Here is a 12579-nt window from a genome sequence, read left to right on the forward strand (position 1 = left end):
ATAGACAAGGTTGCTTCTTCGTTGACCCTTCGTGGGTGGAGCCCTCCGTGGACTCACGCAACCGTTACCCTTCGTGGGTTGAAGTCTCCATCAACGTGGATGTACGATAGCACCACCTATCGTAACCACAGATAAAAAATCTCCGTGTCTCCAAATTGCGTTTGCACAATCCAATCCCATCCCTTTACATTCTTGCAACTGGCACGCTTTACTTTCCGTTGCTCATATATTCTTGACATACTTGCTTGATATGTATTGTGAATGTTTAAACTTGTGCCAAAACTCCACATCAACTTAAGGAAATTAAAAACTGCAACTTTTCTTCTTAGAGTCTATTCACCCCCCTCTAGACACCTCTTCTCGATCCTTTCAGATGCACACCTCTCTTTTGGGACCACTCACCTTCGTCCTCACATGATCCATAAACTACTCCCAATTATCATCGTGCTCGGAAGGCACCAACGCAAATGCCACCGGCAACACATTGTCACTGGACGAGTGGGCCATTGCTATCGTCAACGTGCCCTTGTACTTTCTGGTCAAGAACGTGCCATCAATTGACACAACGGGGCGGCAATGCCTAAATGCATCGATGCATTGCCCAAAGCTCCAAAAAGCTCGATGAAACACTCCCTCGATTGACTCGACCCTATGGCGCATGCCCGGGTTTGGATGAGCAATGGCTCCCAGCATTCTCGGAAGAATATTGTACGCGGCGACATAATCACCATGCAACATCCTTATAGCGTTTGCCTTGGCCATCCACACCTTTTCATACTTGACCGAGTACCCGAATCGTTCGAACACCGAACTCATGAGGAACTTCACCTTCACGGTTGGATCATGGGGTATCTCATTCAACAATTTGTACCCTAGATACTCGGACGTGAGTTGGTGGTGTCCCTTGCTCCGGTTCGCTTTCTCCGGCGGTATGCACTCGTGGGTGGCCACACAACTCTTCAACTCCCATTGCCCGGTTTCCTTGATATTTCTTCCACGGAACTTCCATGGGCAACCTTCTTTGTCACATTTGATGGTGTAGCGCACTTTTTGGTTTGAATGACCAACAACGAACAGCCTATGGTTCTGAATGGCGTAGTCACTCAACCATATCTTGAACTCTTGCAAACAACCAAACTTGATCCCTCTCTTCAAATGAGCATTCTCATCCTCACCAGGTGGCCTTGGATCACCCATCATCGGGCAAGTTGATGGTTCGACCAAGCCCAACCTCATGCCACCATCAACAACGGCCTTGTCGGCAAGACTAAGATCACGAAACAAAGAGGGTCCTCTTTCCTTGCCATTGACCTTCTTGTAGACTTGATTTTCTTGCGGCGTGAATCCATCCTCATCCAATTCTTCCGGTGGACCCTCATCATCCGACTCATACCTACACATACGGCTATAAGGGAGGTTACGGTCCATGTCTTGTTGATGCACAATGACATCCAAGTCACCAATGAAATTGTAATGAATCTCTTCTTGTTCCGCATACACATCATCTTGAGCAATAACATCTCCATCAACATGAGCAATGGCATCTTCATCAACATGAACATTTACATGTTCACCAGCATGAGCAACGACCTCATCTCCAACATGATCATCACCTAAAAGAACTATGGCTCTAGCATTGACGTCATCTTCATTTGGTTGGCTACTTGGTGGTTGGCCACCCGCATTGTGGTCATACACCACGACACCATCATGTATTGGGGAGGACACATTCCGGTTCAAGTCGAGTAGTGGCCGAGGAACTTCAACCTTTGTGGCAAATAACTCAAGTGACTTGTCTTGTGATCCCTCAACTTTCTCCTTATACACATCTCAATGCAATTGAGAGTTGATGGACATACTCTTTAATCGGAATTTTACTCCCACTCCCACATCATACCGCCTAATAAGCTTCACACCATCACTTGGGTTAATCTAATTGAGGACGCTTCCCACTTTCACGACAATATCATCATAGCACGGGCTTGTGTCAAAAACCATGGCCTCCTCCCCTTCGTCGGCATTTCCATCCATGAAAGCCGCCTTGTCCAAATAATGCACATTCACTAGTTTATCCATCTATAAACAATGAAACAAAATTGAGTCATCCATGACCGGCCATTTCATATGGATGAACTATCTAAAATATATATTTTGAATCAAACAACTAGTATACCTTAACCATAGCACTAACCCTAACCCTAACCGTAACCCTAACCTAACCTAACTAAACCCATAACCCTAACACTTAAGCTAGTTTGTCACAACAAGAATTGACACAAATTACTTAGGCCAACCATAAATACACCATAAATGCCCCGTAAATGCACCATAAATGCAAAACTAGAGGAAGAACTAGGGCTTGCAAAACTAGTTGATTCCAACAAAAGTAGATGATTTGAACCAACCAAATGAAGGGGGATGGGAGAGGTACCTTGGGTGATGCAAATGCCCACGATCCACCGGACAAATCTCAAGCAATGGAGGGGGATCTAGTGGGTGCTTGGCTGGGGGAGAAGAGGGGGAGAGAGTGAGAGCTCGGGGAAGAAGATGAATGGAGTGGGTGGGTGGTGAATGGGCCCTACAAACCTTATCCTTCAGGACCCTACCGCCAGAGACCTCGGCGGTAGGGTTGGATCCTACCGCCAGGGTAGACGGCGGTAGGTCCTTTTGCCACGTCAGTGCCCGTTAACAGCCAGATGGCCGTCAATGAAACCTACCGCCAGATGGGGCGGCGGTAGACTGTAGATCTCTATCATCAGGGCCTCCGACGGTAGCTAAAATGGTCAAATCTCAAAAAAGAAAATTATACATGGGTCAGATCCTGTTAAACTACGCCAAAAGGTCAAAACACGAAATCTTGCCACCCGGCGAGGAAATGGCAGAGCGGCCGCGGTGGCAGGAGAGGCAGCAGCTCGCGCGCCTCTGCGACCTCGTCGCCGACTCCCTCCTCCCCCACCTCGTAAGCAACGCCGGGCGCTCGTATCTGGTAACCGCGGCCTCCCAGCTAGCCTCTCACGCCGCTTGCGCCGTCCTCCCTCTGCAGGAATCCGAACCGCTGGCGACGCGGCGGCCGCAGCTCACTCGGGAGGAAGAGCGGCGCATACTCGTCGCGCTCTCCCGGGTAATCCTCTAGCTTTGGTTCGATGATTTGATTTACTGCTGCTTTACGTTTTCTGCTCCCGTTCTTCCCATGATTGTTTTGGGGATTTTTGGTTGTTATTAGGTAAACAAGGCAATTCGAGGATGGGACGACGACGAGGTGGATGATGGGGAGCAAGGGTGCGCATCGGAGCAGGTATTGCTTCAGACTTCAGTTGCTTAGTTCTTGGCCCCTTTTGACTGTTTATCTCTCTACTACAGTAGTTCTTAGTTGGATTTCCCTGAGCCATTCATCGGTCGCTCTGATGTTTGGTTTTAGGGTTTACTGGATTATTAGAATTAACGTACCAAACTTGCAAGTAACCAGTAGCACATAAATGTGGTCCGTATTGTAAGATGTCTCGTGGAGCAGCTCGAGTGTACCAATCATGCAACCGACAGAGTGAGTTTCAGTCACTAATTAGAATAGAAAACTGAGCTACACATGATTTCCTTGAAACCTACAGGTCTTGTGCATTTTTATTGAGATATTCTGTACCATACTTAATTTTTGTCTTGTATCTTATTCTTATATTTTGTTGAATTCAAACTCATGCACATTTGCTATCTATTAAGATATATTACATATTTACCTGTTTCATCCCCTTGCCTTTTTGGAGATTGTTTCGTGTTCGGAAGAAGCTCACAGTTGCTGTTTGCCACCTGACCATCATTTTGATGATGGGTTTAGCTGCCTGGCCAATATTATCTCCATAGTGGTAAGAACTTCTCATGTGATGTCCTCCATGTTTCATGTCCCCCCCCCCCCCCCCCCCCCTCCCCCCTGCCAAGCTGCTGCATACCTGGACCAACCTGCCCTCATGCAGAAGCATCATACTTTATCCATCAAGATTTTTTGGCAGTAGTACCTTTTTGAAAGTTATTTTTCTATCAGGCATCAGAAACTAAAAACACTTATATTGTGTTTTCTTTTCTAATAATAGAACTTGCCTACATTTTATTTTGCAACCTCCTGCTTTGACATTTTTTAGTAATTACTTTTGACATGAGGAGAAGGGCAAGGGTGAAGCTCACAGTTTCAGAATATGTATCCTATCTTATCGTTTGGTCCGTAAGTAGCGTTGGCGTGTCCAAACTAAACCTACCTACATGACAATGGATAACATCAACATTGCACCAATAATTAACCTGAGGAACTTGTGGAACTTTGAGTCCTTTATTATTTCAGTATTAGATTGATAATTTGTGGTGGCATCACATCAGGCTATTTATTGGACTCGCTGCTTTCAGGTTTATAATGAAGATATTATTTATTATTGAAGTGGCAATTTGGCATAATGTTTTGGGTGTGCATCCTATTCATGCCAATTTGCCGCCCCATAACATCTAGCATGTGCAGAACTGTGTGTGCTGTTGTCAATATGCTCGGCTTGGCATAACCTTTTGCTTTGGTGATTTTCATCGTTCTTATACACCATCCTCTTAAATTCATATTATAAATATTGGCTAGTGTGTTGTTATTTATCTTTCTTTGTGTATTATTGCAGCCCGGTGTATCATGGCTCATAAGCTACTGAACTTCTATGTTACCCCATCCTTTTCAGGTTGGCTTACTTCATCTATGTAGTGATTATATTAAGCACTCAGCTGGGAATATCTTGATGGCCATCTCTAATTCCCTAATGAAGTTTGTATGCTGCTCATGCTCTTCTCCTTGTTTTAATGGTGCATAAGTTTCTCTATAGAATTATTTATTTATTATTGTATCTGGTGCTGTGTTCATAGGAAGCCGTTTGGATTCAGTTTGTTGAGCTGGTCTGGGCAGCTATACACACGGTATCAACATGCGCTCATAACCATTCTACAATTAATGCCACCAAAGATTCTGTTGGTTGTTCATCTGCTGCCGAAAGCATAAGTCACGACACTACGACTAAAAGCACCAGTATTACAAGCTTTATAGCAGTACTCAAACTACGATGTGTCAATACCAGTAGGCAGATAATGACTTGCCTCTTTCGAGTACTACACATTATTCTGAAGCTTCTGAAACTCAATGACTCTGAAATGAAAGATGACTTCATTTGCCTGTCCATTCATCATATTCAGAAGTTACATTGGGATCCTGGTTACCAACTCAATGCCGGGAAAGTTGTAAGCATTGTCACGGATGACCGACATAGTTTGAGTAAAGATGCTGCACAGTTTGGAATTGTGTCAGGGAGTCTCCTCCAGCTCTTCTGCTCTTTATTTGAGCAAAGTGACACAGAAGACACAGACCGACGAGATATATTTGTGAAACTTGCAGATGCCATTCCTAGATTAGCAACTTTCTTACAAGAGCAACAGGATATCCCAAAAAGTCTCTCTCAGTATTCAAAGCACAAAATATTGGTAGTTTTCATACATTCAGCAATCTTTTCTTACGAAGTTGAAGCAATCTGTAACCAAGTACTCATCAATCATTGCTTTCTCGATGCAGATGTTAATGATAAGGCTTAAGCCTCACATACAGCAGAACTGCTCACATATTGTTTGTTTGCTGAAATTACTTCGAGGCCACTTTCAGAGTCCACTCCATGAACCTATGTTCCAACATAGCACTAAACTGGAGAACTGTTTAGAAGGATCCCCATTTTTGTTAAGTGGTGTAAGTTTGGGCGAGCTTCAGGATAAATCTACTCGGCACTTACAAAGGCAGGCTATGTATTTGTTTCTTAGTTGTTCGATAGTCTTGGCTTGCAGTGGAGATGATAGTAGACTGAAATGTTCATGTAAGAGAGATCAATGTTGTCACAAGGGGCAAGGCTGCACTGATAATTGCAACTATTTTGGCTTATCAGAAATCTCAGTTTGGTTTCAGAGATGTTGCTTAGACAAGATTTTGGACTCAAAATCATCAACAGACATTGTTTTATGCTTTCTGCAGTTATATATGGAGGAGGTATGCTTCTGCTCTAAATGCCAGAAATCTCATTAACTTTGTTCATTGTTCAATGGCAAAACGAGCTTCTGTGTGAGTTGGTTGATTTTCGTTATGTCTTGTAGGTACTAGATAAGTTGGGTTTCATGTTCAACTCATGCATTTCTGCTTCTGTTTGTCTTTATAAGTGATCGTTATCACCTTTTGCGGGTAGTTTGTTTCTTTACAGTAGAGTATTTGGATCTATATTAGTGCACATTGCTAGGGAGTTGCTTTCTATGTTGAGTACATCTTGAGCATCAGTGAGATATCATGCTCATTATACCTCAAATTTGCTAATGTTTTTCTTTGCACATACAGTTCCTCTCCTCTCCTGTCCCCGTTCGTCCAATGTAAATTGTACTTCAGGCTAAATGCTGAAGCCTTTATCTTCTTAATGCTTTGTTTTATTAGTGTTAACATGTATTCCTCGTGTTTGAGTAAATGTTATAGTATTGGGCATATGCTCCTTCATATTGCAGGACGATATGTTATTCATCATTCTCTTGCAGCTTTTGGATGCTCCACTTATTTCGTTGGCAATGTAAGCAGAAGATATACCGTATAATATTTCATAATTGAAAGTTACCCAGACTGTAGGTATGTTTATATAGTTACCACCTTCTGTCCAAATTTGCAGAGATAAGATGGAAACTAAATGGACGTCTGAACTGATTGGTGCCAAACTGTTCTCCATAGTTTTTGACCCAGTTCATATTTTTCATCAATGGCTTTCATTGGTGAGTCAGTCAACATGTTATACATCTTATTCTGCTAGATGTGCTAGATGCTCATTTATCTCTGCAAAGCAGTATTATGACATTCAGTTCTTGTTCATTTGATTGTGCAAATAGCTTCATGCTGTCATGGTTTCTTGGCGACGTGTTATTAAAGATGTAGCAACAAGTTTCCAGTAGTTTATGCAGTACAGGATAGGAGATGCCATCCTATAATGATTTTTTAGCTGAGGAATTCTGGTTACTGCACTCCATAAGTAGGCAGTTAATTCGTTAGGGCTCTAATAGCGATCAAGATAATAGGTCCGGATAAGTGTACATCAGCTACCATAGCTAGAGGTAAATCATCTCTTGTTACTATCTCGTACTCAACTTAAGCATACTGGTTTTCTAAGTGAGTGTGAGACTGTAGGCATCGGTAAATTTCAGATGGTCTATAACTTCAGATTGTAGGAATGCGTTGCAGTGCACATAAGTATAAATAAATATATTTTTATTAGATCTTTCAAGCATATGAGTGTTCGGCAATTTGTAACGACACTTACAAAATATGTTATTTAGGACTCCTGCGTTTGCTGACCCATGACTCATTTCTTTTCTATAGATCATCCAAATTCATTCTCCTGTTTGACTGTATAATATACATTTTGAGTTGTTAATTGTTTATTGTATTTATTTTGCAGTTGCACTATGATCACTTGGTACTTGTTGATTATCTCATATCTAAAGATGTAGGTGTGCATTGTGCCCAGTATCTATTAAGGTCAGTTAGTAGCTTCCATATTTTTTCTGATACAGTCAAATGACAGACACGTGTAGGCTCCCCAATGTGATGTCTATGTCTCTGTTCTCAGGTGCTTACGACTGGTATCCGGGTGTTGGGATGCTTTTGTCGATGATTCAGTTTACGAGGCACAAATACAAAAATTCAACTGTAAAAGGCAAAGAACCTTGAAAAATATAAATAGTTTCACTGGCAGTTCAATGGGAGGCACTAAGTTAGGTTCCTCTCATGACAAGGAAAATAAGAGCAAAAAACAGCTTTTCCTGAGTGCTAAAGTATGTCTCCTTTCGTTAAAGCGAACTTTGGAAGATCTTCATAAGAAAGATTTATTCCCTTACAATCCAAAGCCTCTGCTTAAAAGGTCCGTGACCATGATGATCTTTTCCCCGCTTAGTTCATATTGTTTCGCTTCTACTTTCGCCTTTTTTTTATTCAACTACCTTTTACTCAAAATGAGCATATAGATAATTTTTTTGCAGCTTGTCCAGATTTGAGGAGCTCTGTGCGCAGTACTGAAACAATTAAGTTGCACCCGGTGACACGCTACCATTTCTGTGGTTGAATATTTGGTAATCAGATACTGTAATTTCCTTTGCTGGTTACATGTGTATATATTGGCTCGCACAATTCATTTGGTAACTACAACTTTTAATTAGTACTTCAGTTTATGATCTGGTTTCTTCGATTGGTTGTCCACGTCTTGGACGCTTCTCCACCCTCTCTGCGGCGCGGCCTGGCCTCCATTGCCACCCTCATTGCCTGGTCACACTGGCAACACCACAACGCTGCAGTCTTCGACAAGATCATGCCCTCTACCTCGGACCTTGTTCGCGCGATCATGGAGGAAGCTCGCTCCTGGGCAGCTGCTGGAGCCAAAGGAGTTAATGCATTAATCCCTGTAACTTGAACTGATGTTTTTGGGGCTGAGCATCCCCTCTGCCCTCTGCTCACCTAGCGTCCCGGCCACGCCAGCTTGTGTACGTGGCTAGGTCGGTTTTCTGTACTTTCTCCCCTCTATCAATGCAAAGATATGCTCCAAAGCGTATTCGCGAAAAAGTTTATGATCTAGTGTACCATCTGAATTGGCTGAATCTTACAGATAAGGAAGTTCGTGGCGTCAGGCTGCAGACAATCATGACATTGTAGATCCTGCGCTGCACCAAAAGTGAAGTGTTGTTGATATTTTGTAGGTACCTTCTTCACGTACCTTAAGTGGTACTGGTTTAGTGGCAATTGGCATTCTTTCGCTTTATCTTCATACCTTGCTTTTGCTATATATGAGAATTAGAAAATCCGTAAATTAAGAGCTTCCATTGGGCATGGCACGGGCCATCAGAATCAGAACAGGAAGAAAGGTATGGTCCACCCACAACATAGCACAAATGATTCAGTCAGCAACTAAGGGACCTTCAAACAAACACTTGAATTTGTGCATACACAACATACTATAGGTACTTAATTGGAAATTTAGGTTGGCATACGGAATGTAAGATGTATTACAGTTTATAAATAATCCGATGAATGCATGCATATTAGAGGCTATGATTCATCTTGCCTGAAACCGCATTTACACTGCAGGTTGTACCTCCTCATCTTGATGCAATTTTCCGCCATCCTGGCACTCACATGCAGCTTTCTGATTATTTTCACATCAATATATTCAGAGAAAACAGCTTTCAACTTGTTGAGAAATAAAAACATGTGATCAATTGTATGGGAAGGATGCCTCTCAGGAGGTGTCTGTGAGAAGAGATGTCTTCCCCAACACATCCCTTCAGCATGTATATAAGTGGGTCTCCCACATTACAATAGATCTAAGAGAATCATTTGTGTCTCTTCTTTGTCTCTTTTACGATACTACAACACGTTATCAGCACTTATCTCTGCCAACGAAGCAGTTGGCCCTCTCAAATGACGACGAACAGCAACATCGACTGACGGCCGCGTGCGGCTCATGGCGACGCTCTGCTAGGTCGACGCATCACAACAAACGGCGACGGAGGACGCCTATATGACCGGTGCTGGGCGAGACTCCTGCGGCCGTGGGCAGCGCGCGCACGCGCACGGCCGCTTGATGATGCGGTGGCGTGGCTGGATCGCCGAGGCGACGCGGGTGCTACGGCCTGGAACCATATACATAGTCAATACTAGCGAACACCGCGCGGCGTGCCGCCGCGCCCGTTAATAGGGGGATATTGTACGTGTTGGTTTATTTGGCATGTACCCTTTTTTCATCGTAATTAAAAGGAAAAACTGAATTGCAACCATCACACAAGTTAATTCAAGAGAAAAGGCTTGCATTCATAATTAACTTACAGATGGCATACAGCTTAGATGGAAAGAGCACACTATTACATTGTGGAGAAGATTCTCTTATTGTAACTGAACACAACATGTTGAAAGGAAACTAAAACGATGGGAACTTGCATGACGGGAAGATACACAAGACAGCAGAAGAGCTCAAGCGTGAGTACGGATGGCATTGGAGTTTCAAATCAAATCATTCTGGAATACCCTCCCATGGGGTTTGGACCGATTATGAAATGATAGAGCGCCTTTGTGAAGTGTTCCAGTCCTGTCATAGGTGGGCAGTTACCTGTGTAACTGATGATACGGTCTTCAGTAAATGGGCGCCGCGGATGCATACGAAGCTCGGACGTGGACACTTCCTCTCTTTATATACAATTTTCCCAATATATATATAAGCAAAATGATACAAAAGGTTCGCCAAAAAATCAAACTCTCTATGTAGAATCCTCTCAATATGTAATCAAAATGATACAAAAGGTTTACCAAAAATCAAACAGCCTGCCGGTGAAGGATCATTGTTGTTGGCTGCTAGGGTGCTTTGAAGATGGTTTTCAACTTGGAAAATAAATGGTAGAATTTGCCTGACCATATTAGCAGAGCGTACCCCTTCATCATTGACCCCATACATTTGAAGTACTACTTCTACAGGCTCAAGTGAAAGCACTGGTACATGATCACTTGTATCATTTGCTCAGGAATTTTTTCCAAGAAATGGTGATCGGATCCACCAGAAACCAACTATCCACTAAGAAATAGGACCCTGGTCGTTCTGCTAACCATGGGAAGTCTGAGAACTATTCCCCTCATGGACATCGATCAGGTGTCTTATATTACCTAAAGCAAAACCCATTGATGAGGAAAGCACTATTATTTGAAACAACAAAATGTAACCATGTAGACCAGGATAACATTGACCAACAAATGAAGACCCATCAAAGAATGTCATGCAAAACGTAGCGCTAACTCAGCTATGTGAAGCGTAGTAAGATCATGGTGTACAGGTGATTGTTTCATAGTGTTTTAAGAACTTAACTATTAATATTTGAAAATTATACACGGTTAATATAGTTAAGACCTTTTAGGTACAAAAATTACAATAATCTGAACATTGAGTAACCAAGATTGTAGACCATATGTGATTGAGTGGTAGCACAAAGCTCGCATCTTGGTTGTTCCTTCTCTCCCTTCTCTATTTTACTCTAACACCAACATTCTGAATTTTTAACATTTGCATGTAGTTTTTGAACTGAACTTCGTGCAGGTAAACCATCTCATTGTTGCCTATTCTAGATGTGTACAGCATAAGCAAAAATTGTACTAACTTCAGTACGAAATTGTACTAAGGTTGAGACACCTATTTTAAAACGCAGGGAGTACTACATTACAATACAGTCAGATCTAAGAACCGATCTCCTGCATTACACTCTCATCAAAACAGCCGCATCCTTCCATTGTCAAAATCTCATTGCCTACAAGAAAATAGTTCAGTTAGTACAACAGCAAATGAGTTCCTACCTTCCTGGGCAACTATGATGCAAACTTGTTAGGTTTGCCTTCATATGCAATTCCGCTGCTCCATTCATCTTTGGAACTGCTAATCTAGTTCTGGTATGCATCAGATTGCACCAAGCTCTCGTGACAGTTACACAGCCTATGGGATTCTTCCAGGTTAGATCCGCAATAAATTCACGCCATGCACCCTTTGAAGGGAAGAAAACTGACCAACCTGAAATTGAAAAGCTACAATCTTTTTCCAGTAATGTGCAGTAAAAATCCATCTATCTCGTGCATCCAGAGGGGCTTCTTTTTACAGTTTTCTCATCTTCACCCTACAATAAAATTCTGTCACAGTTAGGAAACAATAGTTTCCAAATTTTTATTTTCTAAAAAAGAAAGTAAATAGCTTGAGAAAAGTAGAAAATATCCAATCGGATTAGTTACTCGGCAATAAAAGTATCTTGCCTGGTATGTGGTGGGCGAAGGGGTTTCCTGACCAAGTTACATCGACAACATGGCACCAGCACCTCGGAAAATCGTTTGCATAGTTTTGAGAACCTTACTCCGGAGCATTACATGTTCTGCGTGTACAACGATCATTCGTTCAATATGACTTCATGTGCACGATTGGAGTCTGTTAGGTACATCTCATATAAAAATCAAGTTCTTCTACCAACTTCTCCGTAACAGATTAGAGCAGAATAGAGCATCGAGAAGAGCAAATAAGGGGAAAAAATAAGTAAAACACTAATGCTTACTAGTCTTGTGATGTTACTCAGTCCTCTATGTTGGTCAGGTGATAGATCAAACAGACGCTGGTTTTGCTGCTTGAAATCCACTGAACTTACAACATCCAAAGAAGGCTCACCCTGGACCGACAAGATTACCTTCTATTTATCTGTAGCCTGCCCAGGTTGAAGAAAGTTTAAATGAAGATAAATGGAGCATGACCTATTCAGTATATGAAGCAGTACCAGTTCAGTATATTCTACAATGATACACATTCAAGATCCGTGAGGATAACGCTTCAAGCCTACTACAAAAAAATAAAAATTCTTCGGCATCAAAACCATGCAAATTAATGGTAGATACACCAACAACCTTGGCCAACCGCATCTATCGTAGGGCTTGGAATTATTTAAATTAAAGCCAAAAACATGTCTAAACAGCGATAAGAAAAAACTAATCAA

At 42.2% G+C, this 12579-nt stretch overlaps 1 protein-coding gene across 5 annotated transcripts; it reads left to right on the forward strand.

The window, feature by feature from the left end:
- The first annotated feature begins 2757 nt into the window (after positions 1 to 2757).
- LOC123052914 (uncharacterized) lies at positions 2758 to 8673 on the forward strand. 5 transcript variants are annotated; one of them, XR_006425164.1, is made up of 13 exons: positions 2758 to 2959; positions 3044 to 3121; positions 3224 to 3295; positions 3759 to 3857; positions 4704 to 4790; positions 4885 to 5493; positions 5582 to 6043; positions 6544 to 6605; positions 6702 to 6801; positions 7482 to 7561; positions 7653 to 7943; positions 8062 to 8151; positions 8239 to 8673. XR_006425164.1 is itself a non-coding variant. In XM_044476279.1 (13 exons), exons 6-13 carry the CDS (start codon positions 4683 to 4685, stop codon positions 8096 to 8098), a joined length of 1749 nt encoding a protein of 582 aa, XP_044332214.1. In that variant the 5' UTR covers positions 2758 to 2959; positions 3044 to 3121; positions 3224 to 3295; positions 3759 to 3857; positions 4390 to 4550; positions 4647 to 4682; the 3' UTR covers positions 8099 to 8237. The 5 variants fall into 5 exon arrangements, 2 of the variants coding, with proteins under 2 accessions (XP_044332214.1, XP_044332213.1); XR_006425165.1 differs by having other exon boundaries at positions 8247 to 8673; XR_006425166.1 differs by having other exon boundaries at positions 8374 to 8673.
- Positions 8674 to 12579: the final 3906 nt, after the last annotated feature.

The sequence above is a fragment of the Triticum aestivum genome, chromosome 2D, assembly GCF_018294505.1.
Source record: "Triticum aestivum cultivar Chinese Spring chromosome 2D, IWGSC CS RefSeq v2.1, whole genome shotgun sequence".
Taxonomy (NCBI): Eukaryota; Viridiplantae; Streptophyta; class Magnoliopsida; order Poales; family Poaceae; genus Triticum; species Triticum aestivum.

What these genes read in the sequence shown, in the direction of transcription:
- LOC123052914 (XM_044476278.1), top strand. Translation starts at nt 2,780, where the DNA reads ATGGTCAAATCTCAAAAAAGAAAATTATACATGGGTCAGATCCTGTTA. An exon ending in AAGGGTGCGCATCGGAGCAG is followed by an intron (nt 3,296 to 3,758) that starts GTATTGCTTCAG and finishes GCCTTTTTGGAG; the next exon opens with ATTGTTTCGTGTTCGGAAGA. An exon ending in TTCATCAATGGCTTTCATTG is followed by an intron (nt 6,802 to 7,481) that starts GTGAGTCAGTCA and finishes TTTATTTTGCAG; the next exon opens with TTGCACTATGATCACTTGGT.